General features: G+C 36.1%; 1 protein-coding gene across 2 annotated transcripts in view; it reads right to left on the reverse strand.

The window, feature by feature from the left end:
• Positions 1-18,142, reverse strand: part of GTF2F2 (general transcription factor IIF subunit 2) — a 155,062-nt gene that overhangs the window by 56,175 nt on the left and 80,745 nt on the right. For both annotated transcript variants that reach the window (XM_074191706.1, XM_074191705.1), the window contains one exon: positions 17,726-17,807. In XM_074191706.1, the coding sequence (XP_074047807.1) occupies positions 17,726-17,807 (82 nt within the window). The remainder of the gene's footprint in view (positions 1-17,725; positions 17,808-18,142) is intronic.

The raw sequence follows: 18,142 nt of genomic DNA on the forward strand, positions 1-18,142 counted from the left end.
GACTTGAGTTTAAATCTGACTTCAGACACTTAATATTATCTAGCTGTGTGACCTTGGGCAAATCACTTAACCCCACTGTCTTGCAAAAACAAAAAACAAACAAACAAACAAAAAAGTCAGTATGTTAAACTCTGGCAATCATCAATTCAGTAGCATTTATTGAGTATGACTGTTTCATAGCTCTTGAAAAGATGAATCCTCAAGGAATCTAATTCGTAATTCTTTTTCATAAATCACATTTCTAGAAAGCTGCTAAAACATACCCTACTTATAACAAGAGATCAAGTAATACTTAGTTCTGACCTGAAATTTGTTGTACATTGTCTACCATGCGGTTTATTGATAAATACAGTGATATTCTCCTAAGACATTAGAGCTAAGAACTAGAAAGCAAGCCTTCAAGAAGTCATAAAAGATGCCAAAGTAAAAAAAAAATCCCAAACAAACAAAAAAGACCCCAAAGTCCATGCCTAAAGGAAAGGAAATCCTGTAGGTCCTTACTGAGATCTAGATTTCAGGCACAGTTATAAGAGGTAGAATAGCTAGCTTGGTGCTTTAGCTTACAAGCTCAGGACAGATTAGTAGTAGAACAATGAAAGGGAGGTGAGAGACTGCTATAGATATGAAAAACTACTGGAGAAGTACAAGGTGACAGCAACAGAAGAATAATTATATCATAGATATGATAGAAGTACAAGAGTCAAATGTTCTAAGGCAGACCAATCATTAAATGTAAGAATAACCAACCCCATATAAAAAGTCAGAACCCTACATGGCTCATCTAGCCCAAAATTCTCTTTTGAATGTGAAAGTTAGAAGGGCCTCCTTCATCCAGGTCAGAGCACTCCCTAGGGACAGCACTCAAATCAGCAGAGTTCTACTCTGTTGTCTGTGGTTTCCCACCATGACAGGCTGACAGTTTTTGAGGGCATTGTGATTAAGTTCTATTGAAGTATAAAAAAGCAACGATAGATGACCTCAAGTCATCATTTAAAAAAAGCTAAATTATATTCGATTTTTATAAAAGAGAGCTATAGGATACATTTTAAAAGGACTTCTAAACAGTTTAAAAAAAATTTTGGTGTTTAAAGGGGATGGTGAGAACAAATCCTCAGCTCCTACCAAAGCTAGCCACTCAAGAACATGATTCATTCTCCAATTTTCTTCACAGTCATAGTTAAAAACTTAGTATGTGTAAGATACTGAGTTAGGGACTAGAAATTCAGAAAAGGAAACAAAACAGAGCCTGGCCCAAAGGCATGTCCTGAGACAGATCATGCACAGAGCTAGAGGGATACAGTGGCCTCCAAGGACATAGTTAGACATAGTCTTCCCTCTGATATGTACTACTTATATGACCTTGGAAAAGTCAATTACCCCGGGACTCAGTTTTCTCATCTGGAAGAAAAAAGGTTTGAACTAAATGCTTGCTGGTGTCCCTTCTAGGTCACAATCTGTAATTCAGTGATTCTTTTTAAAAAATACCTCGTCTACTACAAGCAGAACTCAAGACTAACTATTGTATTCCTTTGTTACTATGACTAACCATTTTTTCACTCTATATATTTCTGAGGAGTTTATATATATTATATGCACAAGTTGTTTATATTTTATATGGAGATTATTTTTAGAAATGACATTCTACTGATTTAAATATTATAAAATTGGTTGGTATTCTCTCAATTTCATCTTAAAGGTCAATCTCTCTACCAAACAGAAGTATCTAAAGTTTATTTTACATAAAAGTACTCCTGAAATGCACATTAAAATGAGAATTAAAATAGAAGTACAAACTGTTAGTAATTTAATGAGCTACAATAAAATACCATATGGCTTTCATCTTAATTATGCAAATTGAAAATTTGGCTAAGATATTTTGCCATCTTCCTCCCAAAATGAACTTATGCCATAGCTATCATAGCTAGCAGTCACATACAGATTGAACTAGTAAATATTTTAATATACTATATTCCTTTTAATGCCCAAGGAGAGTATATTTCATTAATGTAATCATTTGTATTTCGACCATAAAACAGAAGAATCTTGGTCTTTTTCAGGCATTTTTTAGATTTTTTTTTTTTTGCAAGGCAATGGGTGGGGTTAAGTGGCTTGCCCAAGGCCACACAGCTAGGTAATTATAATATGTTTGAGGCTGGGTTTGAACTCAGGTACTCCTGACTCCAGGGCCGGTGCTCTATCCACTGCGCCACCTAGCAGCCCCTTTTCAGGCATTTTAAGAAGCAATATCAGTAACTATCAGATTTCACATTTTTTAAAGTTTTATTTTTTTTTAAAAAAGCTCTAAGTTTTTGCTACAATAAAAAAATTGAGCACATTTTAAACACTCATCTGCGTAGAACTTCAGCTATGTGCTCATCATGGCTCAACTTATTTTCTTCTTTACTTTAATCAACTAATTTGACTCCTTAACTCATCAACACCTTAACTCACAGCAACACAAAAATCAATGAGGAAGACTTGCAAGACAGTCAATTCACCAGCAAAGAAAGAAACCATGGAAACTGCTAAATGATTTGAGAGGAGTGGCTTCTTATCAGCAGGGGAAGGGAAGAGATCCTACACTGCTGCCCCAATAACAGCTTCACATGCTCAGGTATCTTAAATGATGCCTTAATTTGCTTACAAGTCAGTGTTGAACTGCTCAGCCAAGTTCCTTCCACAACCTTTCCCTGGTCACTCATTAGTCCAACATTAATTCTCATTATTTCCCAACAATAACTCTCAATTCCAGGCAGGCTTATTTCTATATTTTTACTCATATTCTTCTCTTAGAAGACCTCTTTAAATTCTAAGTCCTATTATTTCCCTCAAGGTTTATCCCAAGTCTTAGTATTTCAGTCTATAGTGAGCTCTCCCTTCACTAATTTTTATAGAATAAATGTTTGGATCACTCATTGACACTAAATCATATTCTACTTTGTCATTTAACTTTTCCTAAGAATGAGCCATATTTTTCTAATTACATGATTATGCTCCTTAAAGTCAAAATCTTCTTATACAATAATGCTATGTACAGAATAAGTGCTCAGTAAATAGTTTTTCCATTCCTTTTTGGAGGAAGTGGAGGGTGAGGCAATGGGGTTAAGTGACTTACTCAAGGTCACAAAAGTATCAAGTGTCTGGGGTGGAATTTGAACTCGGGTTCTCCTGAATTCAGAGCTGATGCTCTATCCACTTCATCACTTAGCTGCCCTGAGTAAATAGTTATTGAGTAAAATAGTTAAGGAAGATGCTTCAAAGTTATGGAATACTAGGAATCAACCAAACAGCTAACACATCACTTTGGCATGCACCAGAAGGAAAAAGAAATGACTCATCTTAAGCCTAAGACAGCCTTCAGGGTAAAGAAGCATAGGTACAAAATGAAGCTAAAGTCAAAATCCAAAAGGCCATCCTGTACCTTTGTTTAGCAGGGAAAGAAGGAGGTCTGGAATTTTTGTTTCTTTATTTAAGTCAATTAAGCCCTATTCATTTATGTTTTATTTTTATTATTTTTGCAAGGCAAGGGAGTTAAGAGGCTTGCCCAAGGCCACACAGCTAGGTAATTATTAAGTGTCTGAGTCTGGATTTGAACTCAGGTCCTCCTGACTCCAGGGCTGGTGCTCCATTTACTGCGCCACCTAGCTGCCCCAGCCCTATTCATTTTGACCCTTTTCCACATCCCTACTACTTTTCAGGTTAAAAAATTCTGCCACTGGGGGCAACTAGGTGGTGCAGTGGATAGAGCATGGGCGCTAGAGTCAGGAGGACCTGAGTTCACATCGGACCTCAGAGGACCTGAGTTCAAATCAGACCTCAGAGGACCTGAGTTCAAATGTGGCCTCAGACACTTAATAATTACCCAGCTGTGTGGCCTTGGGCAAGCCACTTAACCCCATTTGCCTTGCAAAAACCTAAAAAAAACCACAAAACCCTAAAAATAATTTTACCATTGCATCTAAAGCTCTGGTTTAAGTAAATAAAAACAAGCAATATAAACTACAAACATGGTCTCCAGGCACCTGAGGGCCTTTGAAGGTACTAGAAAATCCAAATTCCATTGTGGCAATTGTATTACTATTTGAGATGTCCTGAAGATGAAATATCTTAAAAAATGAGACCCCTAAGTAACCAAAAATAATCAATATATGATTCAAATGCCTCTCCAAATCAAACAAAACAGCAAACTCCATTTTAGACTTCTACCTTTCCTCTAGGTTAAAATCTATTGTTTACATCTTTCACAGACGTGGCATTCAAAATATGTTTGTAAGACAGATGTTTAGAATGGGTATACATGTTCCCATAGTTATAAATGGTGATTGAGTTTCATAAGCTAGAACCCCCAAAGCCCACTGAACTCAGCTGGTAATATAAGGAAGAAAGAGGGAAAGCGTCCTGCATTTTCTGAGTTTGGAAGAAGTCCCAGGCTTGTTTCAACAGCAAGTCCCTCAATATCTCTTCCCTTTAGGTCCCTGACATCTTCTGCCTGCCCAGGATTATCACAATATCCTACCTAAAAATAAGTTAACAACTTCAAGTACTTCAATTTTTAAAATGATCTTCACTCCAATTAAACTTTCAATTTCTTTGGCTAAGCTTACTTAAGCTAAGCACAAGGCAATGAATTGATTGAATTTATCAGTGAATGACTGTTGTCCCTCTAAGGCACTCAAATATATTTAAATATTTTTAAGAGAATGTTTAAGTCGATGATACTAACAACATATTTATATATTGTTTATAAAAAAAAACTCTACAAAGACATTTATATAGTGCTTTAAGGTTTTACAAAGAGATTTCTATCTCTTGCTCTATACAATCCTCACAACAATCCTGAAAGCTAAAGTGCTACGTTGAGTCTTAGTTTCACAGAGAAGGCAGCTATAGGTCAGTGAGGCCAGATGTTTTATCCAGTTACACAAACAGCAAGTATGTTTCTGAGTCAGAGCAGCTAGATGGTGTAGTGGATAGAGCACTGGCTTTATCCGGCCTCAGTCACTTGCCACTTAATAGCTGTGTGACCCTGGGCAAGTCACTTCCAGGACCATCTTCAATCATCCCGATTCATATCTGGCCACTGGACATAGATGGCTCTGGAGAAGAAAGTGAGGCTGGTGACTTAGCATAGTACCCCCTCACTCAAATCCAATTCACGTGCTTGTCATGGCATCACCCTCCTGATATTGTGGTCTTCTTCAAAGAAGTCTGAGTCAGGAGCTGAACCTAAGTCTTCCTTATTCCAAGTCCAGTGGTTTTAGCAACCAGACCAGGTTACAAGAATTATACAAGAAAACAAAGGTTCATGGAAAGTAATAGAAATAGATAACTGTCACTTGCACAGTGTTTTGATTTAAAGTCCAATGTTCTTTCTAGGATAGGCAGTATAATAAAGCAAAAAAAAATTTAAAAAGCAGGGGGAAGGAAGATATCTTAGAGAAGTAAGGGAGCCTGGATCATCATATGTGTGTGTGTGTGTGTGTGTGTGTGTGTGTAGAGACAGGCCAGATTTGCCTGAGAGTCTGCTTCCACAATGCTTCCCTTCTTCTGATCTCAGCTGATATCCCCATGGCTTCTGTGGCTCTAGGAATGAAAGCCTGGGCTGCAGAAGTGGTGAAGGGTCTGTTTTTGTGGAGAGGGAGCGATAGGATGAGTTTTACATTTACTCATTCAACAAATATTTACTGACTACCTATTATATGTAATATAGTGTATGAGGGGAAACACAATGAAATAAAATGATAAACATATGGGTACTACCATAGCTTTTGTGAGGGAGATATATATATAGATATATATATATATGTAAAAACCCAAATCATGTTAGCTTATTATAAGTATGTGAAGAACACAGTGTATTATGGAATCAGATGATGCAAAAATCACTTTCAGTTAGGAAGATCAGGGATCAGATACAAGAGTCATGGAGATGTATAAGTGTATAAGTTGTTAATAAACTAAGAATTACCTGTACTTTGTATTATAGAATTGAAATGAAAAAATTATCCATAAATACCCAAAACTTCTCTTAGAATATAAAAATTATTCTCTAGGAGTAAATCACAGATTTTCATCAATAGAATTAAACTAATAGGTCATTTTTTAGTTATTGCTTTAGTGTCCTAATTACAATGCTTGTAGTTAAAAACATTTAGAAAAGCATTGGTTGTCACTTGGTCTGGCCCTTCAGTGAACAGTTAACTTTAATTTGTTCCACAGTGAAAGACTGCAGCAATATAGCAATACAGTCATACAGTACAACCATGAATTCCCAAAGATAACTTATCTTCAGAGACTTTAATATTAGAGATAGATTACAGAAGTTATAAAGATGCATTTATAGGATATGTACAATAAAAGCCTGTGATATGAAAATATCAAATACCAAATAAAACAATGTCAAATGTACTGGAAAAAACTCATGGAAATGTATGTCTTTAGAAGAATTAGATATAAATCTTATTTCTATGTCAGTAAGGATAGCCAGGCCATATCCTACTCATCCTATTGATGGAGAGAGAGAGAGAGAGAGTCAGAGTCCCCCCCTTAGCTTTTCTCCCAGTCATTCTTTAAAAGACAATGAAAAGGGGCAGCTAGGTGGTGCAGTCGATGGTGCACTGACTCTGGAGTAAGGAGGACCAGAGTTCAAATTCAGCTTCACGCATTTAATAACTGTCTAGCTGTGTGACCTTGGCCAAGACACTTAACCCCATTGCCTTAAATAGAGAAAATTTTTAAAAAAGACAATGAGAATCCCCATCAGAGCTGGCTGACATATAGCTCTCCTATGCCTTGCTTGCTGAGGTTGGAAATTCCTGTAACTCAGTGGACAATTAGATAAAAGGAGCAAAAAGAAAATCTCTGCTTTGGGTGGACTGAGAAGCATTCATTTACAAAGACATATATGCAGTCCATGAAGAAGTATCAATAACAGATAGCAGAATTTTTCCTGTTAGTTTAGAGGAAGGAGAGACTAAGAGGGCACTGGATGCCTGAGGGAGGCAAAAAAGAAGATGGAGGAGATAGAGATATCACATGCAAATTTTCTTGACTCTATAATTTTTGCCAGAGGATTCCCTGATTACCAGCAACTATTCATGGATGAAGAAACCTGAGAGGGAGTATTTTTGTCTTGTACAGTTGGAAATTTAACAAGAACAAGGCTATTGAATCTTGTGACATAAGTCACATTGTTTTAGGTGCTTTTTAAAAGTCAGTCGACTTTGACATGCCTCAAATCTAGGTAATTCAAATCTAATTCTGCATTCTTAATATGAGTGAGTTGTCCTCTAAATGCTTGCCTTTTACTCAGTTCCTCTTATGAAAGTGTACAGATGATCAATACAAATCTACCACTCTTAGTAAAAATCCTCTGACTAAATAATAATTCAATAATACCTACTACATGCGAAAAGTGTTCAAGATAATCTTTACAAATGAGAATACTTTTTAAAGGAACTTTTTTGGGAGGAGGCTGTCACTATTTTATTAACTTCAAAATGGAGTCAATTAACAGATCTCCAGATTTTGACAACAATTCACAGCAACACATTTGTCTAATCTTATTTCCTTAAGTATTTCCAGGGATCTTTTCTTAAATTATTCCTATTCCCCTCATTCTAAAATGAACCAAACACTCCTTGTCCCACTTAAATTTATAGCCTAATTCAGGTTATTAAAGAAATGAAGGGAAAAAGACAGTAAGAAAACAAACACAAATGCCTTTGGGATATCTGAGCACAGAGCATTAATAAAAAGAAAACAAGTTGACAGAGTAATTTTATTTGGGTTATAAGAGCCTTAACCACAGTTACTCTTCTCAATTTTGAGAATTCTATCAGAGAAGAAATATAGGCAAAATAGGAATGAGACAGGAAAAGGACATGTAGAGCTGCAACTAGTTTAGCAAGAAAGGCTTTGTAGTTTGTAAAAGAATATTAACTAAAGGTACATAAAGCAAAAGAAGGTCAGAAACTTTTCTGCAGTTTATAAATTTTGAAGTAAATAGTCTGAAATCAAGACTTGCTAGTTATAGTTGTCTTAAGAAATGTGCAAGAACCAGGAGAGGAAAAGGAAATACAATCTAAAAACTTCTCTGGTTGTTTCTTGATCTCCCTCCACCCATTTTTCTCCCTTTTTGACACAGACACACACACACACAAAAACAATCTCAGGCTCTTTAAGAGGCACCTAAGCAATCTAGTCCATAATGGAGTTGAACTTGAATTTTGGAAGACTTGAATTCAAATCTTGCCTTAAACATTTCCTAGCTGGGAGCCATGGTAACATAACCAACTCCCAGAGGGCCTCCTGGGCTTTTTCACACCTAAAACTAGGATACAAAGAGTCTGTGAATTAACAGGTAATCATCAACCATCCTGCATTTATCAGAGATCTCCTCTCCTTTCATGTCTCTGCTTCACTCTTCACAAACCCATTCTCCTCATTCTAAAGGAACTTTTCTTCCTAAATCCATTTCCACTCATCTATGTAAATAAATTCTTTACTTCTTTCAGGGTCAGCTCTAAACCTATTTTCTCTCAAAAATCCCTCCTTGATTTACTTTCTAGTCTCCTTCTGAACTCCTTTTAATATTTACTATATCATATAAACAATCACTAACTTATTTAGCATACAGATAAACAGAAGATTGGCTCTTACTTCAGAGGACCTAGATTCCTATCCCACCTCCGACCCTTTACTAACTATGTGGTCTTAGACAAATCACTTACTTCCCTGAATCCATTTTCTCATCTATAAACTTGGAGGGTTATGCTAAATGTCCTCTGAAGTTTCTTCTAGTTCCTAAGTTAAAATTCTGGATAATAGTGGGTGCACAATATTTCTGGCATCCATATAACACTTTCATAAACTGCAGAGAGTCAAGGCTTAGAGACAAGAGAAAAGTCAGATATATGAATAAATTCTATTCCTTCTATTTTAAAATAAAAAATCACAAATAAAAAAGAAAATTATCTACGTAAAACTCCTCTTTATTAGTCATTTGCCATATGGGATAAAATGAAATATTACCCATTTGCTAAGATTCTTTAGAGGTAGGCCTCTAGGATGTTGGCTAGAACTTCCCTGGAGTCTTGTGAAGGTATGCAGACTAGAGTTATATGGGATGAGAAAGCATAGATGGAAAATACTTGGCATGAAAACTCAATGGGATCATAGATCAGAATCTATAAATCCAAACATATTAAGAAAAATCCCATATTTTACATGGCTAATATGGAAACATGTTTCATAAGACTTCAAATGTATAACTGATATCAAATTGTTTGCCTTCTCAAAGAGTGAGGAGCTGTGGTAGAGAGGGAGAGAATTTGGAATTCAAAATGTAAAAAAAGGTTGTTATAAAATTTTTTTACACATATTTAGAAAACATTTAATGAATAAAAGTAATTTTTAAAAAGAGAAAAACACAATTTTTAAAAATAAAATTATATTCATTATAGTTTCAGGTTAAAGGCAAAACTTTTGCTTTGGGTTGGATATGTAATTTCATCAATGTAGGAAACTTCTAAGGAGGAAGCACATCTCAACAGTACCATTTGCCCTTCTGACTGGAGGCAGCTACTTGGCCAGTGCCTTGGAGTCAGAAGCACAGGAGTTTGAATCTGGCTTCAGACACTTGACTCTCACTAGCTGAATGACCTTGGGCAAGTCACTTAACCCTGATTGGTTCACATCCAAGGTCATCTCCAGTCAGTCTGATTCATATCTGGTCACTGGACTCAGATGGCTGTGGAGGAGAAAATGAGGCCAGTGACATAGCACAGCACCCCCTTACTCAAATTCAATTCACGAGGTTGTCATGCATCACTGCCCTGATGTCACTGTCTTCTTCAAAAATGAAAGACAAACATTAAAGGAACAAAGTACTCCTCCCAAAGCCCTTATTTAAAGATGGCCCCCCCTGGGCCAACAACTCTTCTTTTTCCACGACAGCTCTACTGTGATCCCTTGCCATGTACCTTTCTCTTCCCCAGACTCTCCATTCTTTCCTTTTTTTTGCATTGCTGTCTTCCCTCATTGTACTCCCCCTTAAGTGTTTTATGACTGTCCAATTACTTAGATCAGCCTCTAGTCTTGGTGAGTAGTCTGGGAGAAAATGAGAATTCAAGTGACTTGCCAGGGGTCACACAGCCAGGATACAGCACAAGGGAAGACTGTCAGAATGATAAGAACTAAAAAATTTAGATATTATTACCATCATAGTTGGTGAAAAGAAAACACATGGATATTGTCAGCATAACAAAAAAGACAAAAATATTTATTAGAGGGTCTTTGTTTAAAGTTAGAATTTATCAATTCTGCCAAAAATGAAATCAAGGTATTTTTCCCCTTTCCCTCATGTTTGGTTCTCCTAAAAATATCTCTCTAAAGATACAATGAAATGCTAAGAAATTAAGAAAGTGTTACAGGATGACCTTTTCAAGAAAGTAAATGCTGTATCACAATCTGTTTCTTACTTATTGATCTCTTTCATGCTCCCTTCAGGCTCTGTACCTACAAGGAAAGTCCTTCAACAGGATGCTAAGCAGTATAAGAAAAACAAAAATATTGGTTATAAATATCTTCCAGAAAAAATTAGATAAAGGAATAAAATAAAATATATTTTTGAATCAATTTTTTACTTTTTCACATAGGAAAATCAGCAAAATCAGTTTACTTAGTTGAGTTAACTAAGAAAAAAGGTGGGAGATGGAAGGCACACAGAGAAAGGGTATAATTTACCATATTGATCCAATTATAGAACCCATTTCTAAAATGAAAGGTCTTTGAAAGAAAAAAGTTAAAAAATAAGTTGCATTTAGGATTTATGCCAGCCATCACTTGATATTTTACATTTTTTTTACTCATAGCAGTTCAAAACAAATTTCCATGTAAGAAGAAAATATTGATCAACAATTATTTGTTAAGTGATTACCACCTGTCAAGTACTGTACTAGGTTCTGGGGATATAAGTATAATCAGTCAATCAATAACATTTACTAAGTACCTACTATGTACTAAGTGCTAAGGATATAAATAATGCAAAATCTCTCTTCAAGAAACTTCCAATCTAGTAGAGAGACAACATGTATATGTATATGTATATGTATATGTATATGTATATGTATATATGTGTGTGTGTGTGTGTGTGTGTGTGTGTGTGTGTGTGTGTGTGTATCTCAAGCTGTATCCAGGATAAATAGTAAATTATTAATAGAGAAGGAAGACACTGGAATTAAGAGGGATTGGGAAAGATTTCTGAAAAAGATGGGACTTTAGTTGGGACTTAAAAGAAGTTAGGGAGGTTAGTGGACAGAGCAAAGAAGAGAGAGCATTTCAGGCATTGGAGAAACGCCTCAAAACAAAGAGATGCAGTATATTGCTCATGAAATACTACTGCTTAGAGGTCAGTATCACTAGACCAAAGAAAGCAAGGTAGAAGAGGGGGCTAGGCTAGGTTATAAAGTGTTTGCTACTAGGGGTGGCTAGGTGGTACAGTAGATAGAGCACTAGCCCTGGAGTCAGGAGTACCTGAGTTCAAATTCTACCTCAGACACTTAACAATTACCTAGCTGTGTGGCCTTAGGCAAGTCACGTAACCCCATTGCCTTGCAAAAAAACCCCCAAACACCCTAAAAAGTGTTTGCTCCTGCGGGTAATAGGGAGCCATTGCAGTTTACTGAGTAGGAGAGGGTGACATGATCTGACCTATAGGAATATCACTTTAGCAGCTGGAGGGAAGATGGAGTGAAATGGGGGAGAGACTTGAGGTAGGGTTTGCATTAGGGTGGTAGCAGAGCCAGAGGAAAGAAGGAGGCATATTCAAGAGATATTGCAGGGGTGACATGGACAGGCCATGGCAATATCTTGTATGGGTCTTGTATGGGGGAAGGGGGTAAAGGGGAGATGGAATAGTGAGGAATCCAATAACTCCTAGGTTGTGAGCTAGAAGGATGGGAGAATGGTATTATCTTCTACAATAATAAGGGGGTGGGGGGATTTAAGGGCAAGGATAAAGACTCTCATTTTGGACACACTGAAGTTAAGATGTCTGCTAGAATATAGTTCAAGATACCTGAAAAGCAGTTGGAGATGAAAGACTGGTGGCCGGGAAGAAGGCTGAGGCAGGAATGGTAGAATTGAGAATCATTGGCATACAGAATGAACCAATTCTTAACCCTAGTCTAGATGCTTACATTCCAATGGGGAAGATGAGCTCAAAAAAAAAAAAAGACTTATACATACATACATACATACATATATATGTATAATAAATATCAAGTGAGCAAATACAAATACTTACAAAATCCTTGGGATGGGAGGGAAGGAAGAAGTTTAAGGAAAAGCTAATAATGTTTGAGTTGAATCTTAAAGGAAAAGAGGGACTTTCTGAGGCAGTGGATAGGAAAGAGAATGTTACAGGGACAGGGCTCAGTCAGGGAAAGGGGATAGAGGTGAGGAAAGGAGTATTGTTATTAAGAAGAAAAAGAACCAATTTGGTAGAGTGAGGGAAGTGGGAGGCCAAAGCTAATGAGGCAGGAAAATAAAGCTGGGGGTGGGGGTAGCTAAGTGCATAGGGGATAGAGCACTGGAGCACTGGCCCTGGAGTCAGGCAGACCTAACAATTACCTAGTTGGATGACTTTGGCCAAGTCACTAAAACCCACTGCTTTGTGAAAGGAAGAAAGAGAGAGAGAGAGAGAGAGAGAGAGAGAGAGAGAGAGAGAGAGAGAGAGAGAGAGAGAGAAAGATACAGCTGCTTCCTATTACCTCATGTTCCCTATGGTGTTAAAAAGATTATTAGTGTATCAGTTTCTCCATTTGGTTCTTTGAAGTCTCCTCCTAGGTGCCACATTTTCCTTGAGACTTTCCCTGATTCTTTAGTTGTATAGGACTTTTAAAACTAATTAGAAGAACTGATATTTTATTCTAAAAGCAGGGTTTTTTTTTAAACTATGCTTACTTATCATGGTCCCTTATTGGAAAAATATTTTTAAAATTAAAATATATTGATTACAAAGGAAATCACAGATTAGTGAAAATAAAGATAAAAATTTTCCTGACATCCAGGTTCACAGGCCCCTGAATTTAGCCATGGAGACCCCTATTCTCAAGGGAAACAGGAAGTCAAGAGAGTTGACTGAGAAGGGAGCAGAATGGCACTTAAGGAATATTACTTTGGCAGCATTGTAAAAGGCAGCCTAGAGGAGGGACCAGTCTTTTGGAGGCTGTTGCAATAATCTAGGAGAGTGATGATGAAGTACTCAACAGATGTATGAATGAAGAGATGCTACAGAAGTACAGGGAAGATGGAACAATTGTTTGGTTATGTGAAGTGAGAGAAGAATGAGGAGCTGAGGAAAATGCTGAGGCCATGAACAAGAGAGACTAGAGGGGCAGCTAGGTAGTGCAGTGGATAGAGTACTGGCCTCAGAGTCAGGAGTACCTGGGTTCAAATCTGACCTCAGACCCTTAATAACTACCTAGCTGTGTGACCTTGGGCAAGCCACTTAACCCCATTTGCCTTGCAAAAACTTAAAAAAAGAGACTAGAGTATAGTAGCTGTGCTTTCAACAGAAATTGAGAAATTAGGAAAAGGGGAAGGTTTAAGGGAAAGAGAATGAGTTCAGTTTTGTACACGTCGAGTTTAAGATGTGTTAAAGATATCCAAAATGAAATGCCCAATAGGTAATAAATTGGTAATGTGGAACTGAAGCTTGGACTGGATGCATGGATTTGAAAGTCAACAGCAAAGAGATGAAAATGAAACCCATGGCCTCTGAGGTGGTTATACAGCAAAATTTGATAGAAGGGGGGGGAGGAGAGGGGGAGAGGGGGGGGAGAGAGAGAGGGAGAGAGAGAGAGAGAGAGAGAGAGAGAGAGAGAGAGAGAGAGAGAGAGAGACAGAGAGAGACAGAGAGAGACAGAGACAGAGAGACATAAGACTTGATAAAGTCAATGACTCAGCAAAGGAGGCTAAGAAGAAATGTCCCAGACAGATAGGAGAACCAAGGTAGAGTAGCATCAAGCAGGAGAAAGACCAAAAAGGCTAAGTTTTGAGACAAGAGTATAAGATCTGACAAATATGAGACTGCTAGTGACTTTGAACTGAGCAATTTGAGTTGAGGTATGAAGTCAAAAGTCAGACTGCAGAGAGCTATAGTGAGTGAGAGAAGTGGAGACAATGAATACAGACAATTAAAAGTGTTTAGCTAAGAAAGAGTAGATATTTAAGATGACAGTGTGAAGGGTTGATAGGGTCCAGTGAAGTTTATTTGGATCCCCCCCCCCCAAAGGATGGAAACTCTCCCTTTTTCCAATAGGGAAAGTAGCAGTTCATAAAGAGAGGCTGTTCAAGAGAATATTTTGAACCAATAAGCTACTTACAACTTCAGAGGACATAATAACATTATAAAAAAATACAAAACACTAAAATGCCACCTTATCACATAGTACTTGCAACTCTTTCACTCTGAATTATGCTTATGCATAATTTTCCACAATTTGATCGTTACTGTTAATAGATTCATTTGAAAGGACTTCACGTTTGAAACTAATGCTCTGGAGAAAATTACTTCACACTAAACATTAAAATGTTTTAAAAGAAATTGGGTAAATAAATAATTTTCAGTGTTCCAAAAACTTTGCTAACTTGCAAGAGCACTAAAACTGAACTAGATCCCATACCTTGGGACTTCAGTTTTCTCTCAGTGCCAGACTGAGGAGTCACTTGGTAACCCTATATTCATAATTGATTATTAGAAGTCAGGAATAATAAATTTCCTTTCATTACTAGGTCATTTGTTACAGTCCCCTATTCTTTTTCTCTTCTCCCTTTCAAATCAACTTCAATAGGCAGATTGCCTCAAAGTAGTTTAGAACAACAAAATAGATGCTTTAGGTCACCACAAATATCTGGAATATGCTAAAATTTTCGTATAAAATCATATACCTGAAATTGCTCATTTCATTAATGCAACAATCAGGGATAATTTTAGGGTATTTGAGATGGAGAATACCATCTGTATTCAAAACAAAGACCAAAGACTATTATATTTTTTTAGAGATTTTATTTGAGTTTTACAATTTTTCCCCCTAATCTTACCCCCCCCCCCCAGCAGAAGGCAATTTGCCAGTCTTTACATTGTTTCCATGGTATACATTGATCCAAAGAGAGAAAAATCATATCCTTAAGGAAGAAACATAAAGCATAAGAGATAGCAAGATCAGACAATAAGGTATCAGTTTTTTTCCCCTAAATTAACATTAATAGTCCTTGGGAAAGATGATCATCTTTAATTTAAAAAAAAGTTATCTTATAATTTAATTTTGATATTCCTTATATTTTATTTTTTCCTTAAGGATATGATTTTTCTCTCTCAACACACTCAATGCATAGCATGGAAACAATGTAAAGACTATCAGACTGCCTTCTGAGGGGGGGAGCAAGACTGGGGGAAAAACTGTAAAATTCAAAAAACAATAAAAAAAATATGCCTGAACTCAGAAGAGCAAATTCACACACACAAAAAAAAGGCAGAAAGCAATTATTTGAGATTTCCAAAAACCCCTAACACTTTTCTGGGAAAATAAGTAACAAATAGCTTTAAATAGTTTATCACTGGTGCTCTTGAGAAAAAAAGTTAGTTTAGGGGGTGGCTAGGTGGCACAGTGGATAGAGCCCCGGCCCTGGAGTCAGAGTTCAAATCCAGCCTCAGACACTTGCCTTGGGCAAGCCACTTAACCCCACTGCCTTGCAAAAAAAAAAAAAAAAACTAAGAAAAAAGTTAGTTTAGTCTTAAAACTTTAAGGGGGATGGAGATGCCTAAATTCTTCTTAGTAATAACTATACAACTCTTTCATCTGTATCTGGCATCACTCTACTTTTTCCAATGACTTTCATGGGATCTAATTTCTAAAGATGAGTCAGTTACAAAATTTACTCACTTTATTTGCACAATTTTACACTGGCATCCAGAATGGTTATATTAATTTCCAGATCCACCAACAATTCATTAGTGTATCTTTCCATGACTTCACCAATATTGGCTAGAACTGTCTTTTGTCATTTTGCCAATTTCCTGAGTGTGAGGATCTTCACAGCTTAGTATTCAAAAGGGCTTTCTATATTCAATTTAAATATTTCCTTCATGATGAATTACAGAAACCGGGCTACTAATCACAGTTTCCTATCACTTAAGAAAGTCTTAATGTTTAGCTTTGTTCTATTTTCTGAATATTAAAAGATTTTAAATCTTTTTTTGAATGAGGAAGAGGGCATTCCAGAGATGTGGAAAGGTCCTATGGATGAAGAGAAGATAATGATTTTCCTATCACTGATCAGTTTTTTTTAAGTTTTTTTTTTTTTTGCAAGGCAAATGGGGTTAAGTGGCTTGCCCAAGGCCACACAGCTAGGCAATTACTAAGTGTCAGAGACCAGATTTGAACCCAGGTACTCCTGACTCCAGGGCTGGCGCTTTATCACTGATCAGCTTTTATTAAACATCTACTAGGTGCCAGACAGGCATCTCTACAGAACCCCCAAAGAAAATGCAGATGCTCCTAATTGGTCAGGACAGCTCCAATTTCAACACTGCTTGGAAAAGTGAAGTCCTGAATGAATCAACCCCAAAAGCTTAGTAAGCCCCTTTTATGGGTCAGACACTGTGTAGGGCTTGGGGACAAAAACCAAAAGCAAATCGTCTCTGACTTCAAGAAATTTTTGACTTTATATACATAAGTAAATAATAAAATATAAAAGTAAACTTTTAGCAACTTTATTTTAGCTATTTTAATTTACATATATTTGCATATATATAGTGGTTTTAACTCCTATTTTATTTCTCATTGAAATTAAAGAGATAAATTACCGTTCACTGTAAAATCCTGGTTTTTTCTCTTTCTTATAAAAGAATAATTATGATAATATCCTGATAAAGAAGTTAAAAAAATTCTCTTCCTCTCCCTTTATAATTATAGAATTTCAGAGCTAAAAGAAGCCAAAAAAAAATCATCTAGTCCACATTCACATTATATATGGCTCAAGTAACTGGGGTTTTAAAAAAAAGTTACACGACTTTTCTAAGGACATATAACTCAATCAGTGGCAGAAAACTGAGAGTGGAACTCAAGCTTTCTTTCAACATGAACTCTTAACAAGCATCAGTCTAAATTACATAAAACTAAAATATATGTTTTTAGATAAGTTGTAATAGACTTATATTAAAAGGATTGTTCATATTTTCAAAGACTTTTTTCAAATATCAAAACAATATTCTTCAAAGATACTAAATATTTATAGTTATATGATAAGCACATCCAACATAATTATAAAATACACTATTTTAAGCATATATAATAATAAACTATAGCTTATAAATGATGATCAAAGGTCTTATTAAATTCTCCTAGAGAACCAAGACACATAGAAGTCACTAGAAAAAATTGTTCAAACAAGTATAATCCTCAGATGTTTTGGTATGACTGCAGTTCTACAATGTCAAAGAAATTCTCATTTCTTTTGTAAAAAACAAATAAAAATTTCAGAAAAAACAAATTCAAGTAAATGTCAGAAAAATTTTCAGGGTTAAGTAATACTTAGAATTCTAACAGATACTAACATACATACATACATACATACATATCTGCCATATGCAGAAAAATATGCCAAGATCTCAAAAAAGTAAACATCATAGATTCATATCAAAGGTAAAAACACTAACCTCTTCAATCTCATATAGTTTTCACTGGCAGCAGGTCTGCATTCAGCACGCTGTACCACTATTCCTTCCAATGAAAGTTTATCTTGAATGGAAAGAAAAACATATTAAATCAACATATTCAGAGACATAAAATTTCTCTTTCCTGTATTACCTCTTTTAATATACTATGCAAGAATATACAACACAGCTGAAATGGATAAAATGAAATTAAACCTTTTGTCTAAAAGTTGACATACCTATCAGAAACTTATGAAAATTAAATATACTTAATAAAGAACTGGGTTTCTCACAATATATACCAGAAACTACACCTTTCTCAGTGTATGGCTTATCTTGGGAGGCATGGTCAATACTACGGCAGAAAAAGAGGGAACTCTAAGGTGTATAAACCTATAAGTATTTACAAGAAGATTACTG

Source organism: Macrotis lagotis, chromosome 6, assembly GCF_037893015.1.
Source record: "Macrotis lagotis isolate mMagLag1 chromosome 6, bilby.v1.9.chrom.fasta, whole genome shotgun sequence".
Classification (NCBI taxonomy): domain Eukaryota; kingdom Metazoa; phylum Chordata; class Mammalia; order Peramelemorphia; family Peramelidae; genus Macrotis; species Macrotis lagotis.